This window comes from Aythya marila, assembly GCF_965140915.1.
Source record: "Aythya marila genome assembly, chromosome: 18".
In the NCBI taxonomy this organism is placed as follows: domain Eukaryota; kingdom Metazoa; phylum Chordata; class Aves; order Anseriformes; family Anatidae; genus Aythya; species Aythya marila.
Genome location: NC_139059.1, coordinates 882,764 through 907,370, shown reverse-complemented (window position 1 = coordinate 907,370; position 24,607 = coordinate 882,764). Strand labels below are relative to the sequence as shown.

Here is a 24,607-nt window from a genome sequence, read left to right as displayed (position 1 = left end):
CAGCCTCTGCTGCAGACTCCCCTGACCATGCACCTGGGTTCCCCGATCCCCCCTCCTCCCCCAGTGGGTGCCCCTCCACCATAAAATCTGCATTCCCTCGGCACGCTGGCTCCTGTGGCTGCTCCGGGTCCTTTTAAGGATGCCTCAGTGTTTCAATACAGCCAGCAATAAAAAAGGTGAGGGAGTGGGAGGCTGCTTCGAACCACACTGCAGGTCTGAGGGCATTTCTGGAGACCCAACGTGCGTCCTGCGCCTCCAGCCAGGGCCAGAAGCAGATGCGGAATTACAGGCGCTCGGTACCCTTGGCAGGAGACCATCAGCCTCAGGAATCCTCCTGGGGCAAAAGGTAAAACGATCCATCAAAACTGTTTTAGGGCAATTTACTGAGCCCCACGGGGGAGAGGCTGGGAGCGTAACATGCCACTCACCAGTCACTCTTGCAGGTGATTAAAAAGAAGGCACAGATGGGCTGCCAAGGGAGCCTCAGCCAAGGCTCGTAGGTGGACAGGAGGGGGATCAGCGCGGGCACAGGAATTAAATCAGAGGAGCGATGCCAGAGGACACAGAAGGGGTGCTGAGAGCGGTGCAACCAAGGGTTTTCCCCTCCCCAGTTCCTCAGACCCCTCTGGGTGTAGAAGCGATTCGGATCAGCAGCCTGACAGCCTCACCACCACGCAGTGCCGCCACAAGCCCCCCCCCCTCCTCGGCCTCCAGCAGCCACCCCTCAACCCCTGGTTCCTGGAGCTGTGCCGATGCAGACCCCGCACCTCTCCCCCCCTCCTGGGACCCAGCTGCTCCAAGGACGGGCTGCTTGGTGCCGTGGCACCGGGAGCAGCCTACATCTCTGCGAGGCGAATGCTATTTTTACTCGGCGAACAGGCAGCAGCTCTGGCATTGTTCTCCATCGCTGCCAGCCCCCCCAGCTCCGAGCAGGGATGTGCAGGGGGGGTGACAATCACCCCCCAGCCACCCCCCAGCCACCCCCCAGCCATTCCAGCCGCCGGGATGAAACGCCAGCGCCCGCCCGCTCCTGCAGGAGAGGGGAGCGATGCTGTCAGCTGGAGCGCATGCTGCAGCGCGATTCAAACTGCAATAAAAAACCTACACTAACAGGATTTTTTTTTTTCCCTCCTCCTGCCATCGCCGTGCCTGAAGCAGGGCCGCCTGGCTTGCAGGGGGGGGGCAGCAGACGGGGAGGCTGCGTGTGCGAGAGGGGCTGGTGCAGGGGTGATGGTCACAAAGGACCGGGTGCTGGCGGAGCAGAGGCTTCCACATCGGGGGGTGACAACCCCTGCTCATCGCCTCGAGACCCCACAGAAAGCCGTGGGCACTGCCCCCCCTCCATGGGGACACAGTGGCTGGGGTCACCCCTGCCCAGCCCCCCCAGCACAGCACAGCAGCTCTGGGTGCATCCTGCATACCCCGGTGACCCCCGGCACCGCTGCAGCGATGCCGGGAACAGGCAGGGAGGATCCTGCGAGATGAGAGGAGCAGCACAGCCCCATCAGTAGGATGGATGCACCAAGCCTGACGCCTCACCCTGCAACTGGAAGCTGCTGCTGTTGGGCACGGAGCTGTTTAACGGCCCCAGGAGCCAGCCCTGCCTCCGGGGTGCTGGTGACAGCCAGCCCAGCATCCCCCAGCGCTGAGTGCAGTAAATCCAGGAGGCTTTGAGAGCAGCGGAGCAGATGGAGATCTTGGGCTGCGTGAGGACAGGCCCCACGACGTGGGGAGGTGGCTCAGAAATATTGACGGGGGCGAGGGAGAGTTCTTAAGGGCAGGATACAGCCGGGATTTACAGCTCTGATCCGACTTCTCGCTGGCAGCTCACATGGGAGGGAAACCACTCTCACGCACAGGCGCCTCGCGCCCCTCCGCCCGGCCTTTTCTCCCCGCACCGTGGGCACAGCTCAGCTTTAGAGGGGTGAGAGGAGGTGATGGGCTATGTGCAGTTATATCAGAGGTGTTTCATAGCAAAACTGAACACCAGCAAGGAGGCACAGCCCAAGGCAGCCCCTTCTGCATCCATGCCCTGTGCAGGAAGGCCGGGGGTGCTCAGTGTCCCTCCTGGGGTCTTCCCCCACACCTCTTGGTGCCGCCTGAGGCTTCTGCTGAGATCCCAGCCCCTCTGGAAACCATCAGGGATGGGGTGGGAAGGGTGGAAAGAAGAAGAAGAATCCCTGGCTGAGGGTGCAGGGCAGCCACCTGCAGCAGAACTCTGCTTCTCCAGAGGTACCCCAGAGCATCACCATTACGCAGTGCCAACGGCACACACTTAATAACACGTCATTAAATTAATTAGTGCCGAGTGTGTCAGACCGTATGCCTGCTCCGTGCCTGTGTGCTGAGACACAGGGCTCCGTGAAGCCTGCATTAAACACGCCCGAGCCCCAGCACAGGGAACACAGCCCTGGGAGCCATGGGGGGGCTCAGCCCCATGCACAGCCCCCCTGATAAGAGCCAGGCTCGCCCCCCAGCCATCAGCCTGTCCCTGCACAGCTGAAGCAAGGCGTTTGCCCTGCCCTGGGCAAGCAGAGCTCCTTGGCCCTGCAGCAAGGAGCTGGACAAGCTGTAAGCAGCCCCCGCAGGCAGGGGCAGGACCCCTCCTCCTTCACCACGAAGGGGTGAGCCCAGCCTCCCCCCCCCCAGCAGGGGCACAGAGCTGGCCCTGCCGTCTCCCCTTCTGCATCCTTTTTCCTGGGCTTCTCCTCCCGTGACACTACCAGCCCCTGCTGAATGCCACCTTGGAGGAGCTGAGCCAATTTCTTCCACCCCTCCCATCCATCCCTGATGGTTTCCAGAGGGGCCGGGAGCTCAGCAGAAGCCTCAGGCGGCACCGAGGGGTGTGGGGGAAGCTCCTCGTGCGGGGACCCCAGGAGGGGCAGCCCCAGCTCAGACACACGGGGGGGGGGGAACAGCAGCCAGGCTCCCGCAGGAGGGTCCCCAGTGAAGCCGCGAACAGCGGAAGGAAGAACATGTCCCACAGCTGATTACAAATAGATGCAGCATCACACTAATTATGCTGTGTAATTAGCATTTGTTTTCTGCTTATCAGAAATCCACAGGGAGCGGAGCTGGACCCCAAGCATCCCGTGGGCACCAGCCCGGGCCCCAGGCAGGGTCGGGCTGCAGCGGGGCCGGGGCTGTGCCCTGCGCTCAGCCCACCCCCAGCATCGCCTCCCCTGGGGACCCCAGCCCCAGCAGCACGGGTCCCCGCGCCCCCTCTCCTGCCTGCGCCCGCCTGCACCCAGGCTGCCAGCAACAGATGCCGGGATTCACAGTGGGACTGGAAATCAGGTCAGCGATCGCCTGCAGCAGATTTTAACATTTATCATCCTGGCTGCTCTGCTGCAAGGCTCTTATGCAAGCCAGCGCGGCCACAGGGCCGCCCCCAGCCAGGTGCACCCCCAGTCCCCGGCGTCCTTCCCTCCTCTACCCCCCACCTGAGAGGGGAGAGCAGAAGCGCAGGGCTCCGGCAGGAGGAAAGCCGGGAATGAGCAGCCCCCGGGGAGCTGAGCCGAGCACAAGCAGCCCTTGGCCACCCCCCAGGACATCACCCCGAGCTGGCCGAGCCGGGCAGCGTCCCACGCCCGAGCTGTGCCGATGCGAGGTTTGGAGGGGGCCGTGCCTGGCCGTTGGCAGCACCCCCAGATCCTCTCTGCTGCTGCCCCGGATCACCCATATGTCGGTGCTGTCAGCGGCCGTGAGCTCTGCCAAGGCGTGCGGGGCCGAGAGGAGCCCCCGGTGCCAGCCCCCCCAGCAGGGCCCTGTGCCCCCAGCAGCCCCAATGCTGCTGGAACTCACAATTAAAGCCCCCAGCCCCCGGGGCCGTGCTGGCTCACAGCCACAGCCCTTCCTTTGCCCCATCCTTGCTAAATCCACCTGGCAGAGCTGTCACGCACCCAAAAACTGGGGCCCTTCCCACAGGCTGGAGAGGGCATCAGCATCCCGCACATGTTGTGGCCTCGTCTCCCCCACTGCTCCTGGGATTTGGGAGCAGCTCCAGCATCCTCAGCTGCTTCCCCTGCCCCGGGTGCTGCAGCCACAGGGCCCAAACACCGCTCGGGAGATCCCGCAGAAGGATGCGAGAGAGCAGCCAGCCACACGGCGGGGGGGGGGGCTATTTCCAGCAAAATAAAACCCTGTCTGCCTGCAGCCAGAAGGCAGGAGGTGGCTCCGGCCGGCTGTGGGCACAGCTTCAGGGCGGGCTGCAGCTCCTGGTGCCCCCCGGCTGCGGGGGCGAGGCCGTAGCTCTGATCCCCCAGGCCTGGCACTGCCCCTGCCCCACCACGGCGGGTTAATGGGATGCCAGCTCAGCGCAAACAGAGGGAAAGCAGGTGACATTTACCTAGCAAACTAATTGATATCCAAGTAATTTGTGGGAGAAACCTCGTTACACACCAGCTGGATTCCCCAAACCCTCCCAACCCCGCTCGTTACAAACAAGGTTTGTGTGTTAATCAGAGAGCTTTAATCGCATTGCTACCCACTGTAATTTTGAGCAACCTACAAAGCTCCCAGATTTATCACAGGCTTTCAGATCCTAAGCACTCTCTAAAGAATTTGTTTGATATTTTATTAGCTGGCATTAATGCTCTTCACGAAGATGACGGACATTTCTCTTTCAAGCAGCGACGCGGGAGCAGAGCAGGCTCACGGCGCGACCTCTCCTCCCTTTCATCTCCTTCCCCAGCCTGTGGCGGGGCAGGCGTGCAGCCCTCCCTCCAGATGTGCCACTGCCCCAGTTAATTGCATCCCCGGACCCAGCATGCAGAAGGAGCTGGTTCCACACAAGAGAAACTGCTCCAGACAAAACATCAGCAGGGAGCTGCTCACCCCCCGGCAGAGCTGCCCACACCAGGCAGGGTGAGAGGCAACGTCCCTGCGCTCACCAGGGGCCTCCCATGCACGAGGCTCTCAGGAGCGCTCCATGAAAACAACATCAAACCCATAAAAATCAGTGCACCGGCTCACAGGCAGCAGCGGAGTGCGAACAGCTGGGAGTTCGCAGGCAGAGGCACAACAAGCCAAGCAGCGAGTCCAAGAAAAGCAAGAAAAAGCATGTTCCTAAGGAAACATTCCGCACAGAGCCCTTGTGTTGGGAGCTAAACCAAGAATTATTTCCAGGCGGATCGTGCGGCCTTCAGCTCGTGTTCCTGAAGCGAGCTGCTCAGGCCTCCAGAAGGGGCAGGTGCACGCAGAGCACAAAGGGGAGCCGGCACCTGGGGGCTCCACCACCCTCACCGTGCAGCTCATAATCACCTCACTTGCTATCAGTTCGGATGTCAAGAGAAATTCCGCTCGTTTGCTTTTAATTAATATGGCCTTGACATAAAGGCAGGGGTGATGTTACCAGTTTACAGCTGGGCCCTGGTTTTGGGAAGCACGAGGGCAATCGCCCCTCCTAGATCTACCTGACCAGCACAAGTTGGAGGGGAAGAGCAATGAGGACTGAGAGGGGGAGAGGAAATCCTTAAAATCCACTTTCCCTGTCCTCAGTGCTCACTCCTCTGGAGTACAAGCCTTGAGTCAGCAGAGCTCAGTCCCTGCAGCACTCACGGTGCAGGCAGCATCCAGCCTACCACCAGCTCCAGACACGGAGGTGGGAATTCATCTCACCCAGCCTCAGACATCTGCGGCTGAGTTACTCATCTCAACTCCCTCGATAATCGGAGGAGAAGCACAGACCTGCATCCTAAAGCATCCCCTCTCCCTTACCAAGGGATCCCAGATAAGCTACGTATGAGGTGGGCATCTACAGACCGGGAAGGAAGATCTCCCAAAAAAAACAAATCCAAAGGCACTGTAGCAGAGCAAGTCATCCAGCATCTGCCTGGCACGAGTCTTCCACCTCTCCTCATATCCCCAGGGCACAAAGCAAGCTGTAAAACACGTGCCCTTAAGAGCTCTCGGGAGGCAGGTGAGAGGCTCCTACCTGGAAGGAGCCAGCACCGGATTCTTCTGAACCAACACCAGGTTCAGAAGGGGAATGGGTTTGCTTTATTTAGTTAGCTCAGCTCAACTTTGCCCGGGAAAGCTCTAAAGCAGCCTTTGAGCTGCCTCTAACCATGTGCAGGGCTGAGCCCAAGCCGCAGAAGCCAAGCCTATGGGCAGGAGGCTCCGCACAGGGTGGCTCAGCTTTAATTAAGCCCGCTCAGGCTGTGCCTGGTGGCGAGCGTAAGGACGCCAGCCAGAAAGGGCTCTCCAACACGAGTCTCAGCAGGGTGAGCAGCTCCCTCCAGCCTCCCCCTGCTTAGTGAAGCCCAGGAATGGCCCCGGCTTCAATTTCCAGCCGAAGGAGCCAGCGCAGCAGCTGGGGACTGCGGGGGACACGGAGCCCGCTCCCCGTGGCACGGCTTGGGAAGCCACCTGGCCACATGCCCAGCACGGGAGGTGAACGGGCCAGGCAGAGCCAAGCATTCCCGGGAACAGGCAGCTCCGTGAGGCTTTCCTGCTCACACCTCCGCTCCCTGCAGCGTGTCCTCCTGCAGAGGGACTGGGCTTGCTCCATACCCTCAGCACAGCTCCAGCAGGAATCGCGGCTCCAGCAGGAGTGGCTGCGCGGAGCTGTCTGGGTGCCACGTTCCTCCGGGAGCACAACAGGTTTTTGCTGTGGATGGAGTTATCAGCCCTGCTGACCAATTCTGCCCCAGCTCGCGGTCCCTGCTTGCTGCCCAGGAGGGATGGCAGCACAGCCACGTCCCTGCCCGCAGAGCCAGGGCTGGGGTTCGTAGCACGCAGCCAGCCCAGCTGCTGCTGTTCTGCAGCTCCAGCCCAACGCCGTGCCCACCGACAGCACTGAGAAGACACCAAGCAACGGGACCCACTTGGAGACTCACAACCAGTTACATACAAATGTTAAAGAGAAAAGTGCCTTTGGAGATAACAAGCCAGGCTTTGTACCAAGTCACTAATAGATCATTGAGAACTCAAGAACAAGTACTTAACATCCAAAAAAAAAAAAAGCTAATTTTTTCAGCAGAGTTAAAGAAGAGATATGTATGAGTTTACATAGCAAGGACACTCAAGCTCTGGTCTCTGAGTTTCCATTAAGAGGAGGTTTCATGCATTACAAAGCGATTTTCCCTTCCCTGGTTTATAAGCCAATTAGATAAAGACCAAGTTAATCCCTTATTGTGTTCAGAGAGCCTCAAGTAGACACCAAACACAGGGATTAGTCAATTTGTTTAACCGACTCCCCAGGTCCCAGCAGCTAAGAGAGCATCGCGCAACGCGGGGGGCTCCCCAAACCCAGCAGAGCTCTCAGCCGTGGGCCTCCTGACCTCACCATGTCCACAAGGCCCCCTCCCCACCACGGCAGCCCCCAAGGCCATGAAGTTGAGACGACTCCGACCCAAAGCAGTCAGATTTCAGAGAAGTTACTTCAGGACACGATGAGTATAGAGCCATCCATCCATGCTGGGACTGCTGCGATAGCTTGGGGTGCCCATGCGGCTCCTGGGCGGCCCCCTTGTACTTGCACCCCTCCAGGCTGCCCCTGGCACAGCTGATCCGAGGGCACTGAGCCCACCCCATTGAGCCTGCAGGCAGAGCGGTGTGACCCCAAATGGGGGATGAGCCCGGGGTGGTCCCAGCTGCTGTGGTACCCAGCACAGGGAGGCTGCTCCCCACACCAGGCCGTGGCAATCGGCAGCAAGAGAGTGATTTCTTTGGTGGCTGGCCCCTGGGATCTCAGGCACAGCCATTCCCTGGTTCTTGGCACGTCAGCTGGGCCTAAATCCCTGACAGGCCTTGCAAGACCCTGCTGCTGGGGTCTGTGGAAATTTCTGCCTCACACATGGCTGGAAGGAGAAATGGACAAACCGCTTGCTGCTGGCAGAGGCCCTGGGGGCTTGTGTAAAGAGCTGGGAAAGGCCCTGACCAGTTCCTCCCCCAGAGAACTCCCTAATTAACACCCCCACCCCTCCCAGATGCAGGGGGGTGGCAGGGCTGCCTCCAGGTAATGATTTTGGCTGGCAGCGTGTGGATGCGGGCAGTGGGGGGCTCCCACCCCACCAGGCCCCTGCCTGCAGGCAGCTGTGTGCAGCAAGCACGTTCTCGTTAAGCCAGATTGGGTTTGCTGCTGCTAATTACACTGCTCGTGCTCCTCCCTCACAAGAGGATCCAGTAAGGCCTAACGGCAAGACACGGCCAGGCCCCAGCTCCTCCCCATCCCACCTGTGAAGGGCATTTTGGCTGGGTCAGGGGGGCTCTCTGATAGCTCCGGGCATCCTCACAAGGCATTGGGAGGCCAAGCGAGGCGGGGGCAGCAGGGCAGGCTGCTCCCAGGGCACTTGGTTATTCCACTCATTTCTCAAGCTGGCATCAGCTTGTCAAGAAGCTCTGCCTCCACGCCGCTCCCTCAGGATGGGTGGACGGTGGCATTGAAGGGGCATCGCCTCTGCGGTGCTGGGAGCAACACGAGAGCAGTGCCCTTGTCCCGCCAGCTGGGAAGGATTGCCCCTCAGATGCTGCTCCTCTGCCCCCTGCCAAAGTTGGGGTCAGACACAGCCCCAAATGCTTCCTCTCACCCCTCCCCGCTGGGCACAGGGATCCCTCTGATCCTACACACACCACGGGGATCAAAGGAGCAGTTTCGCTGTTTCTTTTTCTTCCCTTCACGGTCTCTGTCCACCCACGTAACAAACTCCCATGTGAAAAAGGCTTTGAGGCTTCCCAGGAGACAGCACGCTCCTTCTCAAGGTTTGGAAACTTCAGCTGCTTGTGTCTTTCAAACACATGAATCAGCACGGTTTTTTGTTGTTTTTTTTTTTTGGGGGGGGTGGGTGGGTGAAGGGACCAGAACCCTGTCAGCGACTGAGTGCTGCCAATCCCCCTTTTCAACACTCCTGGGGACCGGTCCAACAGAGCTTCCCAAAGCAGGCACTGGCTACCCAGCCCATTACCTCCCCCCTTTTTCCCACCCAGGTTAGAGGTGACTCAGGTGTACTCTGACCTAGCAGAAGCTGCACAGATGTGCCACACAGGCTGAATGTCCTCTGTCCCCAGAACAACACCGAGACGGAGGCGGAGGTGAGACACGAGCAACAAAAGCTGCAAGATGAATTTATGCAAAAGCGAAGTGCTCAGCAGCATTTAACACCAACCACGGGAGTCCTGACCCTGAGCAGCCCCAGGAAAATGGCCTTTTTTCTCTTTAGGCTGGAATCTCACACAGGCATGGTTTTCTACATCCACATACCACAGTTTTGGCCGTGTTCAAGTGCTGATGTACTTGCTCCTATTGTTCTTCAGAAACGGTCAAGAATAAACTGCTGAATACAACCAAGAACCCACACCTTTGGAGGAAAAGCTTTAGCCTGGCAAATTGGACTAGGCCAGCTGTATTGATCCAGGGATAGAAGCTGTTTGTTCTGTGCTCTGCTGTTAATGCAAAGCTTCACAAAGGGCTTAACTGGTGGGTGCTGGTCCAAGCGTGCTGGCCACAGAGAGCTTTCCCTCCTGACCTGACATGAGTGCTCCTGGTCCACTCAGGCTGCTAAAATCCAGGCTGGGGATCTGGCCACCCTGACTGATTTGTGTATGAGAAACTCTCCGTTCCCCCGAGACGGTCTTTTCTTCGGGAAGCGCTCGTCTGCACTGTGAGCCCTGTCTCAGGCACTGTGGGGAGGCTCACAGTAACACCAAGCAAGTCTGCGTCTCATAATGCCCTTGTGTCTGAATTGTGCTTCAGCAGCAATGCAGAGCGATTTCACAGCACGACCAGCAACACTCGAGCACCATGTGCCCAGCACAAACAATGATTCGCACACAGCCACCAAGGTCTGGTACTGCTGCATAGATAGCACCGAGGCAGCAGGCACGCAGAAGCCACTGACACCAAACAGACAGAAAGCTTCTCAGGTACTGGAGCTCAGACCTCCAAGCCTCTTCCAAAATATACACCAGACTGTTGGCTCCGTCCCCTCCCTCGTGAGTCACACGCCCACCCGAAACACAGAGTCCTCTGCCCGTCTGTCAGGACCAGCCGGAGCTGTACACTGGGCTTCTGTTCCCCAGAGACGTGCAAAGTGAGGGTGAGAGAACAGGCTGCAGGGACTGGGTGGAAGCTGTTCCAAAAATGTCAGGAAGGGAAGTCCCTGTCCCAGAGGAGTGGTGGGAGCCAAAGACCAGCTCTGGAGCTTGGTTGTAACTATGTTAAGTGCCACAACATCAGCTTGTAAATCACCTCCTGCAACTACCCGAGTACTCAAGGAAGCTGTAGAAAAATTACAAGTGAACGGATGTATTTACAATGTTTCAAAACCGACCATAAGAAATATGCTCTAAACACCGAGCAACATCCTTAACAGAGGCTGGTTTTCCTGTCTACCAGAGGAGTGCACAGTGGCTGGTGTTGTCCCGACCAACACAGTCTTGTGTTGCTCTGCCCGTGGGTGGCACGCAGCTGCTGCACTCTGCAGAACCACAGTCTTGCATTCAGTGAAGAAGGGGCCCTGCAGTTGCTTCTGGCATGAGATTAATCATCCACTTCAGCCTTCTCTTCTCTGCAAGGAGCAAAAACCAGGAAGGATTACGGACTTGAAATGAATGAATAAATAAATAAATAAATAAAACGAAAAAGACCAACTACGATGTCACATAAATGGGATGACTTTGGTGTTTCTGCTTTGTGTAAGTCAGCATCAGCATGAAGCACCAGCACAAATGGGGGACACGCTGCCTGGAACCGCACAGGGCTATCCCCCCATAGCCTGGCCACAATGTGCAACACTGCTACAAGAACAGACTCATCTTTTGTTTCTGGATGCATTTTTCAGGATACAGGAGTTGAGCAGAGCACGATGAGTTTCACTGGCCAAGTGTCCTAACGAATCTGTAAGAGCTGCCTCGAGTCAGTGCAAGCAATCCCTGACTGCTGCCACCAGCAACCTTCATTCTTCGCTCTTTCTGGTTCAGCATGACCCTCAGAGCAGGGTTTTGAGTACTGACACACTTCATTCGTCCTGAAGGAGCTCTTCAGGCAGTGCTATCTGCTACCTGTCCAACCTGGTATCAGTGTGGGTCTGAGGGAACTCAACAACAAACTCCCATGAACAGTGCTGAAAAGGCAGCGCAGCCTTTCCATGACATGAGGAACTCCTACGCACCAGTGGACTTGCCATGGATTTGTACCGTTTAAGAGCAGCCATTGGCCCACATTATGTAAGAGTGGGGCAGTCTGACCCTCCCCTCGTCTTCTGGGAACAGAAACCAGCTCCCTGCAGGATATTTCTGTTCACCCTCATGTCACACCTGTGGGCGTTAGTTCTTTGCTTATCACGGGCGCCAGAAACAGATCAAATCCCCAGTGACCTTCCCCAGCCTAGGACACGGTGCTCTGCAGAAAAAACGTGTGAAGTAGCATGGCTACAACCACCAGAAATCACCCTTTATGGAGGCAACGGGTCCTGATGTCACTTCAGCTCACCTTGTTACCCGGCCTGTCCCTTTAATGCCATTACTGAAGATCATTACATGAGCAGATCCCATTTGGAGAGGCAGCTGCTCGGGCTGCCCACACACCTACCTCTCTGGCCCAGAAGACGGGACCTTCACTGGTGAGCACATCTGCTTCCGAATATACTCCCTCGATCTAATGTCAGCCTGGAATAAAGGAGGAAAATGAGTGAAAAGGGATTGTTCAGCCTCTTTGGTGTCTCCCCACAGCTGTCTCAGTATGCCCCTGCACATCCTAATGCCAGTGCATCATAACTAGCCCTTCTGTGACTGCCTGGCAAAAAGCAACCTGTGTGCTTCTGTCCTTGGTTGGTTTTGTGCCTCACTGTAAGCTGCTAGGGAGGGTAAAGGCTGTAGACAAAGAAATAGAGGGTCCTGGACCAAGCAGCCCTACTGGAGTACAGTCCATTTCAGAGAGAGAAATGAGAGTCTCTGAACCCTTCCTGTCTGCCCCTTCACTTCTCAGAGGAGCAAGGAGGTGCTGCTGAGCATGCAGGAGACACTGGGTTCAGACAGCTCCTGCCAGCCCATGCCTAAGGTCTGCTCAGCTCTCTCCTTACCACAAGCATGGCAGGAAGAACAGCCAGAGCAGGAACCAGACTGAGCTTCCTCAGTAAATCCCTACTGCAGCTCAGTGAGTGCAGTCATCCCTCACCAAAGGCCTCTACAAGCCCCAAGGGATGCATTAGCACGGGTTTCCAGCTCACACTGCAGTGAGCCTTCCTGCAGCAAGCACTGACCCAGAAGGAATCCCTCACCTTCCACCTACACTGAACGGCTCCTAAGATGCCCTCCTGGTCATCCAGGGATGTGGCAGGCCAGCAAGAATTTCCAGAGGTTAAGTAAGAATTGTTCACTAGCAAAGGGAGAGTTGCTGAGGTGATGGGCTGCTTTCCATTGTGTCTTGTCTCTGTGCCAGGGCTGCAACTCCCCTTTCATGAGCCCTGGCAGGACAGCCAGGCTGAAGGAGACATAGGAGACTGAGAGTGCTCTGGTGTTTCTATCCTGTGAAACAACCTAAATGTCTTCTTCCACATGCAGGCACCTCTGAATGCAATGCAGGAAATTGTAACGAGCAGCCAGGCTCCTCCATGGGCCTTTTCCAGCAATAGCTTGGAACCTGGAGTCCAAGCCCACCGATGAGAGATGGAATAGACTTGGTAGAAATTTAAGAGTACGGTCTCCTCAAAAGTTAGGGAAATACTGGAGCATTTTATTGACTTGTCCTGGGGCTGCAGAATGCCTCACGGACTCTGCTGCAATGACCTTCTCTGTCTACACAGTGAAACAGAAGCTGTGTCCTGGGACAATGCTAACAGGGACTCCCGCTGGGATTTCAGGCAGGTCAGGCTGCAGCCTTCAGGCTCAGAGCATTCCAAGATCATCCATGGTCTTTACAGCTGTGACACTGTGATGTTCCCAAAGAATTAGCTTTTCTGGTCACTACTCAGCTGAGAAATGTGGCTGTCCCCTCCACAGGAAACTGTAAATTAAGAGGGGGAACAAGGCTACAGAGAGAGCTGTGAAGAGTTGGGAATACACATGTAGCAATACAGCAGGCAAGTTGTTGAGATGACACAGGATGAAGAGAAGCTGGCACTGCCCATTCTTGTACCCATCCCTTTCCTTCCTCTGTTCCAGCAGTTGTATCACGAAGCAACAGATGGAGCAGCACACCACTTGTCTGCTGCATATCCTTTTCCCTAGGCATGAGCTTGGCTCATCCTGCCTTTGCGCCTGGTGGGCTGGCTGTGTGATGGTAATTACACGGCTAAAGCAGGTAAAAACATCCTGTAAAAGCAAACAGAGACAAGGCACAAGCACACTCGGCTCCACCACTTCTTGGCAGCAGATGCAAGGCAAGTGACTGACACACCTTTGACACTGTCCTAGCTTGCGAGTCCAAAAGCAAGGCTGCCAAGGAGGACAACAGGAGCAGTTTACACACCAAACTACATCCGTGCTATGTGCTCTGCTTTCCAGTACCACCCCTCTTGGTGCCACAGATGAAAGATGTAACGTCGAGACTCTACCAAATTCATGGTTTACTGCCCTCTTCCTTGAAGTTGATCTCAGATCCACCACCAAACCTCATCAAGCCCCTCCTCAAGTATCCAGTTCCTCCTTTCCATTTCTGATGCAGTCTCCTGTGACTTGAACCCCCTGAGCTCACCTGGAGAACCAGACTGCTGTGTCTTATCAGCACTGCAAGACAGCACGTGGTCAGAGCTGGGCAAGAACACCGAGAGAAATCCCAAGAGCTATAGAAAGTGTTGCTGAACATTTAGAAAATGTTGTTGAACATTTACTGGATGTTCTTGTTGCCTTGAAGTATTACTGTTCAGCTTTCCAGTGCTACTCCGTATCAGTGGAAGACTCTTGGATGCCAATACAAGCACCCGGATCCTAGTTTCTTGGTAACTTTAACATTCCCTCAACGTTGTTTTTTTTCTTTTTCAGAAACTTCATTTCTCAAAAACACTGCTAGCCTGTGACATTTTAGAACAGCCGCTGTGCCCCATCTCAAAGACAGAGCATCTCTCCCCACTTAAAAAGCAGTCTGTGACCTTCCCAGCTGGAAAAGCTTCACAGAAAATGATGATCATGCTAATAAAGTGGGTTAGCGCATCCCCAGTGGCTGTCCTTGAAGCATTTTCTACTCTCATCACTATGCTATACTTCTGAAGAGTCTCTCCCATGCCCCAACGAGCTCCCCATCCTTCCCTCCCTGCAGCTCCCAGTCAGGCGTCTCAGGTGGAGACTCTGCCAGCTTACTGCTGGAAATGCAGCTCCACAACCACTTAACAAATCTGCAAGCTCGAGAATGAAAAATGGTTACATAAGGGGTGGTTTGTTTGGGAGATTTTTTTCCCTTCTCTCTATAATTGGACAGTTTCATAACTGAACTGACAAATAACTTTGATCACTCTTCAGGATAAGAGATTACGTGATGTATTTTATAATGAGGGAAAGAGGTTGTTCAATAAGAGTTCCTACTGGGAGACCAAGGTAGCAAGAGTCAGATCTACAAACTATTTTTCTAGGGAAGAAAACCCCCTGAATTCATTCTACTGATAACATAAGCTAATGCTTGATTAGGTGGCAAGTTACTGGCCAGTCCTCACTCCTAACACAGTGCTGAGAGACAGCTTAACCCAGCGCATTAACCAAGAGGCTAATCAATAAGATGGATAACTGTCCCGTAATAATCCTCACAGATTGTTTCTATTTTCAGCAGGGACTAGTGTTGGCATTACGGTCTGGAATTGTTGCTTTGCCTATTTTATGAGGGGCAGTGGTGAGCAGCAAGCTTGTATTGGGGGGCTACATCTCAGGGGAGTAAAAATTTCAGGTTATCAGCGACTGATTTCCCTGCAGGGCACCAGGAGCTGTTCACACAGAGAAAGAGGGATGATGGCTTATTTTTCAGTTTTGCATTAGTAAGAATTTAATACTGAACATGACGTGACCTGCAGAAATTCACAGCTGTGGTCAGGCTGATTTCTGTCCTCCTTGGTGGGCTGGAGTAACATCAGGCTGCCCCATCAGCCACATCCTGAGCCAGCAGGAACCAGCTGGGCAGGACGCCAGCTGGAGCTAAAAGGATCATCAAGTGAGCTGGAGGCTGGTGTGCAGCCAGCCAGGAAGCTGAGGAAGCAAGAGCAGAAGAATCTGTCCCAGAGCAATCCTCATCAGGTGGAGTCTTAAAATCTTCTGATTCCACACTGTGCATTGTGGATCCTGGGTCTGAGCAGGCTCGGAGCGTGGGCAAACACTGGAGAGGGCTTCTGACCTCTGCCAGAAGTAGGCAAGAGCAGTTGCTCTCAGGAGGGCTTGCTGTTGGTTCCAGTGCCATGCAGTTTAAATGCTTTGTTTATTTTTCTGGGGTGACAGCTTCTGCCTATCTCAATACCCTTGTCTGGTTAGCTTGAAAGGACCAAGTCCGCCTCAAAACCTCACCAGCTGGCTGGGTGGAGGGATCGCCCCTCTGCAAATGATATTCTCCCAGTTCAGCCATGCACATGGAAGAAGTACGAAACAGAAGTAAATACATACGTAGGTGATAATGAACTTCCCTCTTCTTTCTCTGAAAGATCACCCCTCTCACCTGCATCACAGCCACAGCTCCTTTGGCAACACAACCACGTTGTGGGCTGAATGCAAATCCAACTGCTTCTGATTACTGTTAAGATGCAGTTTCATGCCCAAGAAGCACAACACACCCTATAAAGACCAGCCAGCCATAACCCTCAGGAAGTGGAAGGTTTAAGTTCCCACAGCAGTCAGCAGTATTCCACATGCTGCAGCGCAGCACTGCGTTCATCCAAGCCGTAAACACAGCCTCAAAAAGGTACTGCCAGCTGAGCTGTCTGGAGAGTATTACACTTCTAGGGCTACCAGAACTTACCAGCTAAGGGCTAATATTCCAGAAGTCTTCCACTGGACACTGGGAAAGCTGTAAGCACATCACCCACCAGATCTGCAAGCCTGTCGTGGAGAGTTCCCGTAGCAAAAAGATCTAGGAATTCACCCAAGCCAGAACTCCCCACTGCCCTGCATCAGGATCTCTAACAGCTATCACACAGAAGTGTGGTGGGAAAAGTCCAATGGAAAGGTTTACACACCTTTACCTCCTGCCACTCCTCTTTCTCTACAGTAAACACACATCCTTCTCAATTTCTAGCCTCTCCATAAGGAACGTGACAACACCTCATTCCATCACTTTAAATAGAGGTCATAGAGGATTGGAGGAGTCTCGGAACATAGACAAACACTGAAGAAAGCTGGAAATGAAATGAAGGTGATGAAAACCTCCAAGACACCTTTTTGTTTCCAAAGGGAATGCTTTTCCCCTTTCCTCTGAGCATGCCGAACTGCAGAGCTAGCTTACAGCTCTGCGGAGGCATCTGTCCCTTGCTGGAAGAGGTTACATAAGAAGATCTATCAGCCTACTCCCGTCTGGCAGGTAGTGGTTTATGAGATCAGAAACTCCAGTTCTGGAATGCATGCTTCAAGGTTTGTTTTGCTTTAAGGTGTTGGATTTTTGTCTGTTTTATAACTCGATACTCTGCTTTCGGAAAACACTGCAGTGCCAAGGAGAAGACCCTGTGTGCAGAGACTGCGTAACAGCCCTCAGCAGGATCTGCTCGGTGCTGCTCTGAGGAGCTGCAGAGCAAAGGTGGCCAGACACCTGACAAGCACAGAGGTTTAGCAACTTGAACTGCGTGTTCCAGGGCAACGTTACAAACAGGGACATCTGAAGAGGCCCCGCTCCCTGAGCAGCCGCTGGGTCAGGCCCACCTGAGCCGCTAACAGCAGGGTGACCCTGAGAAGGGAAGCACTTGTCAGGCTAGAAGTCCCAGAGGCTTTACGCTTCTCCAGATCCCTTTCTCAAGCCCTGCTGTGATTTAATTAGTCTGAAGCAGAGCCTTGGTGGCAGCTGCGGCTCACTGAATGCGATCCAGTGCTGTCACCTACTGGCTGCCTGCTGTCCCAGAGCCCGCAGTTCCTTGTGGAGTGCGGTAGCGAGGAAAAGCCCAGAGGAGCAGCACTGCAGTCTGTGCTAGGCTCAAAGCACCAGGAAAGCTGCGTTTCCAGCTCCTCTGTATTAACATCAGCATCACAGAAGTTGCCTGCAGAGAGGAACCAAGAAATCTGTCAAGCGAGGTCTGCAGTGAGGATTGTGTGCACTTCTCAGCACTGCGTCAGAAGAACAAGCAAAGAAGAAAGAAGGATGATCACTTCACCACATAAACAGCAGTACGACAGGCTGGGGAGGACAGGCCAGCAAGAAGGGTGCCCACTGCAGAATTGTTACAGATGGGTGGCAAACTGAGGCTCTGAAACATCACCACGGGCTTGGCACTTGCAGCTATCATGTCCTCTGCTACCTACCTGCCTGCCTGCCTGCTCCCCTACCCCAGGTCTGCACTCCCCTTCCTCAGCTCCCCTGCTTCTGTACCTGGCGGATGGGCTCCGGGATCCGGTACCTGCAGCAGGACTGGACGAGGCGCACGGCTGTCTCCAGGCACACCCTGTGGCCCACAGAGATATAAAGGGGCTTAGAGCTGTTGCAGCTACGCAGGGCCTGTGCATTCAGAAACAAGAGAGATCAAATACTTAAGAGGCTTATTTCAAACAAATACAACGTGGCAGATGAATTCTAAGCCAGTCGGTTGTCTTCAGAGGGTGGGCTGGTGGGTCTGTACTTGCTAACTCCCAACCTCCTTGATCCTCTGCTTCACAGTTATCTCCTCACAGGGACTGTTTGCCCTTTTGGACACCTGTGACCCTTCCCCATATGCCCCACACAGCTCTGGGAAGCACTGAGACTTGCTAATACAGACTACATTAACGTAACACCAGATGAAGGAAATTTCTTACACCTGCCCATTTCCTGTGCAGCACTCTTGTATTGTGCCCTGGTAAACTGCTACAGAAATGGCACCTCTCCTCAACCGTGGTTCATGAACAGGGTGCCATAGCCATGTGCATGAATATAGCCAACACCTGAACCACCAACTCTTTCCACTGATATCCGAGCTGACAGAAAAGGGAAATCGGTGCTACTGGTCACCTGTTCAGACCTCGTCTTCCTGAACTAACGTCACCAAGACCAGTCCCACTACAGCGACAACATCCTCCAGTGCTCAGTTACATGAAGCTGGAAGACCTGATGGCCAAGCAGAACTCCCTGCAGCTTACCATACCAAGAACACTCCCTGAAGTGCCTGTCAGTGGGAATGCATCTCCTTCCCTCTGCAAGGAACGAATCTAGGGCACAGAAACACACAGAGTCAATTGGTGAGAAATTGCTTGTATGTGACTATGCTAATTGTCTAGGGATATTAAAGAGTGGAAACAATTCCCAACCTAGCCTCACCTGCTCTCTGTGCAGCTCATCCCTGGCCAAGCCATCCACCTGCAGGAGGTTCTTGGCCACTCCAATGCATGGTAGATCTGTCAGGACTCCCAGGTGACAGGCCACACCAAACCCTGTCAGCAACAAGGCGCTGTAACTGCAGGACACCAGACAGGAACCTCAAGTGGCAGCATGGGGAGAGCAGGGCTCTCCAGGGCAGTCCTACCTCTGTGATGGAGCAGGCCATTCCCATCTACAAGAAGCACCTGAAAAGAAAAAACTCATTATTTTCTGTGCACTGAGAGCCTCCAATATGCAGCAATGCTAGCCCTCTGAGGAAGAAGTCTGTCTCACTACTTTTACTCCTCCACATAAGGATCTTCCTTCCTTCAGTGCTGCTTACATACGACTTTAAATGACCAGTGTCCCACAGCCACAAGCTCTTAATGGCTGGCAGCACTCTTCACTGGTGCTACACACAGAATAGCATCCCTGGTCCCCGAAAGAAGTGGAATAGCTGCCTCAATAAGACTTCAACACTGTGCTTTCTGCTCTGCCAGCAGAAAACTGCTAGCAGTACTCTGAGCCTTTCAACTTAGGACAAAGAAATAAGCCACACCTGAGGTTTGAGCCTGGGCTCCTCCTGCTGAAGTCTCTGAACAGCTTCCACCAGGAAAGGGACCTCTCGGAAGGCCAAGAATCCTGCCACATACGGGGCACTCACGGCCACCATCCGGCAGTCCTCATACAGCACCTAGGAGTACAGTGGGACAGTGCAGAGACAGTGACCTCCAGGACTTCTCTGGGTAGCTCCTGGCTCTTTCAGACATTTCTTCTAGTTTATGTCCTTTACTCTTTTTTGTTGTCGTCGTTTTCCAAATACTTTGCTTCTGGATCTCTCCTACAAAGCTAAGGGCATTGGGTTGTGTCAGTCCATTAGAGAAAGGGGTGGATAACAGACTGCTGACAGAAGACGGCCAGACATCACCCTACCATACCCTGCTTGAGAGTGAAGTCCTGGAAAGAAATGAGAGCGGCTATTCACATACACAGCAGGGACCCCAAAGCTCACACAAAGCATTATCAAATGGTGTTTGTGTTAAGGGATGCCAAAAGGAACCCTTTAAGACAGGACAAAAAGCGTACACACAGTGTAAGTCAAGAATCAAGGAAGGATTTGGAATTCAGTTCATACAAATGCCAGTGGCCAATATCAAACTTTATTTCTGTTTGTTATAGGTTTTAAAGGTAGCTTTTACATCATTTTGAAAGTTAGGAAACAGGCAAATAACTTTATTAATGCAAGATAAACGACTACGGGGAGTGGAATTTGTGGCAGTCTTAGGAATGCTTCTGTAAATTACACCTCGTTATTACGAGTTGATTCCAAGCAAGAACTCACAAAGAGGACAGCTGCTGCTTCTGAGTGCTGCAAATGCTTTAATTTCTTCTCTTGATCAGCAATGAGTAACAACGGTGCTTTGTGTCTCCTGGGTAGTGGCTGACACCGGCTGTTTCTAATACCTACCCAAACCAGCTAAAGTCATCTGTGCCTGGCTGCGCCCTACGTCTCACCCCTGTGTTTTCTGACTTAGTGATTTGAAGACCGAAGCCATCCTCCGGTGCCTCCCAGTAACCCCACGAACCTCCTGCAGCTGGGAGCGATTTGCCTCGCGTCTTCCCAGACGCATCTCTAAAACCTTACTTATTTGTTCCTCTCTTTATCTTTTTCTCGCAGAATGCGGGGCGGGAGGCTTCGTGAAGCACACAGCAGCTTTTTGTGCAAACCTCCCGAGGAAAACCTCCCCCCGCCGGCAGGCCCGGGCACCCCGCAGCCGGTTGCTCGCCGTTACCTCGAGCCCCGGGTAGCTGAGAACCACGAGGGAAGCGCAGGCCCTCGAGTCGTCGCCTTTGATGTAAGACAAATCCACGCCTCCCACTCTCTCCAGCCCCGCGAAGCTCGGCTCCTTCTGCCACTCCTCGGTGTCCTCCCGCACCACGCCGCCCTTCAGCCGGGCCTGCTCGCTGCCGGAGGAGCGCAGAGCCGGGGGGGTGAGCACCGCCTCCCTCCCGACCCGCAGCCCACCAGGACGCACAGACCCCGGCTCCAGGGGACAGAGGAGCCTAACGAGCGGCCCCCGGGGGTTGGGCGGGGTAAGGGAGCCCCTCGGTGTCCCGCCCCGAGCGGCAGCGCAGCGAGACCCCACCGCCCCGGCCCAGGCCCTCGGCCTGGGCCTACCCCGCCCCGGAGCCCCCCGGGTCCGTAGCCCCTCGCGGTTGCCATGGCCACCGCGGGCCCCCCCCCCCCCCCCCAGGGCGCATGCGCAGGGCGCCCCCCGCGCTGTTACCGTGCCCAGCGGCTGAGGATGGCGGCCGGCGGCGGCCCCGTCATGGCGGCCGGGCGGGGAGGGAGGCGGAGGCGGGAGGAGCTGCAGCGGGGCTTTATTGAGCAGCGCCGCGGGGAGGGGCCGGCTCGCGGCAAGGAGAAAGGCCGCAGCTTCTGGGGAAGGGGGGTGAGGTGAAGGCAGGGAGGGAGCGGTTCGTTTTGGGGCAGTTTTCGCTTTTTCTCGCTTTCCGCCTCAATCTCGGCGCTCCGGGGGTGCGGAGGGGCCGGCGACAGCACAGTGAGGGCCCGGAGCTGGCAGGTAGCAAGAAACAGGCAGCAAAAAAAGTGCCTAGTAGACGCACACATTATTTCCCAGTGTTAACAAGTAATGCTTCTTAAAAAGTCAGAGGGGGCCTTTTTTTTTTTTTTCCAGAAGAAGCTGCAATTTAGGCACCCTTCTCTTTCTACTCTATTCTGCTGCTGCGTAGAGGCATCCAAACTTCACCCCGTTGGCGTAAAAAGTGGCGTGGGGTGGGAGAGGTAACATACACAACACACAACCAGCACCGCTTCAGCCCTGACCTCCCTGAATCTCACTTGTACCCAGTGTTTGAGGCAGTAAAATGCTCGGTGTAAGAGGAAAAATCACTAGTGGCCACCAGCAGGCACCACGTTGCCAGTGGCCTTAGCTTTCTCTACGCTCTCTTTTGAAGAGAGCAGCCGCTTTCCAGGTAGCAGTAGCATGGGAGAGGAGAATCTCATCTGGGAATGCATCTTGCAGCTCTGCAGCCAACTCCGACTCTTTTTCATCAAGTAGAGGAATGAGTGATTCCTTGAGGCTGGAAAGCAGAGAGCAAAGTAGTAGTATTAGGACGTAATCAAGTTGCCGGGGCCAAGCTTCTGTATGGAGAAAACTAAACATGCTCCTTTGAGTGACTAGGGAAGTGGCTGTGTTTAGCTATCAAGAACAACAACTGCTCTATTTCAGCAGTGTTTCCAAAAGCTTGTGTAAGATGCAGAGGAGTCATACATGCCAGAAACATGGAGGGTGCCCTACAAATAGCCACATATCCTTAATATCAATGCTTGTGCTTTGTGTCCAGCAGAGCAGTCATTTGCTAACAGAACTGTTTCTATCACAAGCATTTTCAAAGAGACAAAGAAGCTTAAGTCAGTAATGACTGTGGGTTGTTCTGGGCTGCAAAAACCCATTACCTCCATAGGGGTCGGAATTCATCCACACTTTTGACACGTTTCAGCTTCAGGATGATCATTTCATGGAGCTCCTGGAGGAATGTTTCAAGCCTTGAGTGAACGAGGTAGGTGTTGAGGAGCTTGGCAATCTCTGGAGTGAGACTAACTTTGTACTTTTCATTGATGTCTACAAAAGGATCCTAAAAAATGCAATGAGGAAAAAAAAAAAAAGAACCAAGCATGTTTGAGCAACTTCATCTTAGAGATGAGGAAATACCTGAGCAGACCCTGAGGTTGCCAGTGTATCTTACCCTTTTGATGCGCAGAAGCTGCTCAGATTTGCGGGTAGAGAGAAGTTGCCAAAGGGCTATGCTGTGCTTTAGACAGCATCGTCCGAGGGCCTGAAAGAAAACCAAAGCGTGAAACTGGATGCAAGGAACATATTTTGGAGCCTGTTCATCCCCCTGCAGAAGAAGGAACAGAGAGAAGCCCACTGAAATAGAAGCCACGTTAACTGGCAGGGTGACACAGCAACCTGATCAGGTGGGAGATGTCCCTGCCCATGGTAGAGGGGGTTGGAATTAAACGACCCTTAAGGTCGCTTCCCACCCAAACCATTCAATGATTCTATGATGGCACTGATAAACAGTCTTACTATGACAAAGTAGTATATAGAAAAGCTTCATCCAGCAGTTGGGAGTTTATCAAGCCTTTTCAACATGGGCATAAAAGCCTACATGCTTATACCTCCTGATTCCCCATTTTGCCTTCAGTAATCCAGCTTTCTTGGCCATTAGGAAAGCTCTGTCATTTTCCCATTCCCTATGTCACACATAGTTGTCATAGCATAGTGCCTTTGCCCCCTATCAGTAAAAAGCCTCTTTTCACACACCATTAGGAGATAAAACCTTTCCCTACCACCCCTTTTGAGAAGTAAAGTGCTATTTTCAATCCTGTTTAGCACTAGGGTAAGCCAGTGTCACTAAAAGCTGGCTCATTATTGAAAGTTTTCCCTTTTTGCAGTTTTAGCATTGCAACTAATTATTCTGGCACCCAACTAAGTATTCTCCTTCCTGGTGGTGATGGCAGAAAAGCAGGGATCTGCAGAGAGGAGTTTGACCTTCCACACATCCTCCACTTGACCTTTCTTTAGGGTTTTGCAAGAACCTGCTGAGCATCATGAGCTATTGGATGCTCCCACCTGGTAAACACTGGTTGCAGTGGAAGTGAAAATTGTTTTCTCTCCTGCTGTCAAGTATGGTGGGGAGGAAATTCTAACACATTCTAATTCAGCTTGAATTAGAACTTTTGCTGGGCTTGGAGGTCAAACTGTCAGGATTTAGTATAAACTGGTACAGATATAATCCTTTAAGAATACAAGCTTTGCTCTCAGGACTCACCTGCAGTACATGAGGGTTTGTCTGATCACCCATCTGCAGAACGTTTACAATGTAGTCAGTCAGAAGCATTTCTGCATTCTCTCCAGCCATGGCCAGGAATCCCAAGGTAATTTCAATGACAGACAGAGCATCACAGACATCACTGTAAGACTGTAGTTCCCCGCTGATTGTGTTCATAACAGAACTGGGAAGAGCACTCTGAAAACCATGAAGTCAAAGCAGTTCCTAGTATTAGTTTAGAACCCTTTCTTACTGCTGCTCAATCTGCAGAAGTCAGGAATGAGGGCATAGCCCCAGATTTAGAAAACTGGAAGTACTTAACTACATCTCTTTTCTTTGTAAACCCTGACTGACAAAAGACAACCAATGTGTACATATTCAAGGCATGCTAACAGATCAGCGAGCAGGCCCTCATAGCAGATGAGCAAGGCAAGTGAGAAGATGGGCCTGACGCTTCTTTGCGTGTCAGGGGATACGTGCCCTGTTTCTCCAGCACAGAAACCCACCTGATCCAGTTTATTCCTGACATCATTAAACAGCTCTTCGTAATTTCGATCATGTCTGTACACGAGGGTAGGTATTCCCTGTCAGGAGAGAAACCCAGGATTGTAGAACTTCATTGCTAACCCTGCTACAGTGTCTGTTTGGCTGCAGCAAAGACTGCAGGGGTTCAGACACCAGCCAATAAGTTGATAAGCCTGCAGTTCTCTGCAGGGCTCTGACATCGAGTTGTCTGCTAGCTATGTTTTCTAGCTGCCTAGAAACATAGCTAGCTGCCTCGTCCTACCGTTAGGGTGATGAGCGGCTTCCCCTGCAAGAACTTGCTGATGACTTGCTGCTGGATTCTCTCCAGGTCGAAGTGCTGCAATGTCTCCCCACCCTTCTCCATGCTGTACTGGCAGTTGGATAAGATCAGAGGAATCAGGTCTCTCTCAACGTCGTAACTGATCAAGTGCAGGTCAGCTACTTCTGATGGACTGATCAAGTACCTTCAGAAGAGGAAACAAGTTGTCTCCATGTAGAGTGACAAGCCTTTATGAAGCAGGGAAAGCAGATTGGAAGCAGGTAACACAACAGAGACAAAAAAATGCCTGGCTGGAATAGCAACATACCTATCATCTTCTTTGGTATGTTTGTTCACCAAATAGATAAAGTCATTATGCAGACTAATGAGATAACTGGCTAAGGCTGTGGAGCAGAGGCCCAGTCCCTGTCGACGTGGCAGAAGGACCTCAAGCTTGCTGTCCATGGTCAAGTCAGCATCACAGTAGCCTTTAGGAAGCTTAATTTCCCCTAAAATAAAAAGCATAGAAGATTGCTTGTGGTGTCCCAGAGTTTGCCCCATGATGAATAGCCTCTCTTGAG

General features: G+C 53.5%; 2 protein-coding genes across 4 annotated transcripts in view; both read right to left on the bottom strand.

The window, feature by feature from the left end:
* Nucleotides 1-10,230: 10,230 nt before the first annotated feature.
* Nucleotides 10,231-20,714, bottom strand: ENDOV (endonuclease V; the record flags this gene model as incomplete). The annotated part of the gene is made up of 9 exons (XM_082774594.1): nt 10,231-10,508; nt 11,531-11,607; nt 17,423-17,548; nt 18,166-18,234; nt 18,344-18,456; nt 18,549-18,588; nt 18,942-19,076; nt 20,176-20,551; nt 20,671-20,714. 9 exons carry the CDS (start codon nt 20,712-20,714, stop codon nt 10,481-10,483), a joined length of 1,008 nt encoding a protein of 335 aa, XP_082630720.1. The 3' UTR covers nt 10,231-10,480.
* RNF213 (ring finger protein 213) overlaps nt 20,210-24,607 on the bottom strand; it is a 52,547-nt gene continuing 48,149 nt past the window's right edge. For all 3 annotated transcript variants that reach the window (XM_082774812.1, XM_082774813.1, XM_082774811.1), the window contains exons 61-68: nt 24,355-24,535; nt 24,030-24,231; nt 23,749-23,826; nt 23,243-23,440; nt 22,154-22,243; nt 21,864-22,042; nt 20,671-21,487; nt 20,210-20,347 (exon numbers count right to left, since the gene is read on the bottom strand). In XM_082774812.1, coding sequence (XP_082630938.1) covers nt 21,334-21,487; nt 21,864-22,042; nt 22,154-22,243; nt 23,243-23,440; nt 23,749-23,826; nt 24,030-24,231; nt 24,355-24,535 — 1,082 coding nt within the window. In that variant the 3' untranslated portion in view covers nt 20,210-20,347; nt 20,671-21,333. The remainder of the gene's footprint in view (nt 20,348-20,670; nt 21,488-21,863; nt 22,043-22,153; nt 22,244-23,242; nt 23,441-23,748; nt 23,827-24,029; nt 24,232-24,354; nt 24,536-24,607) is intronic.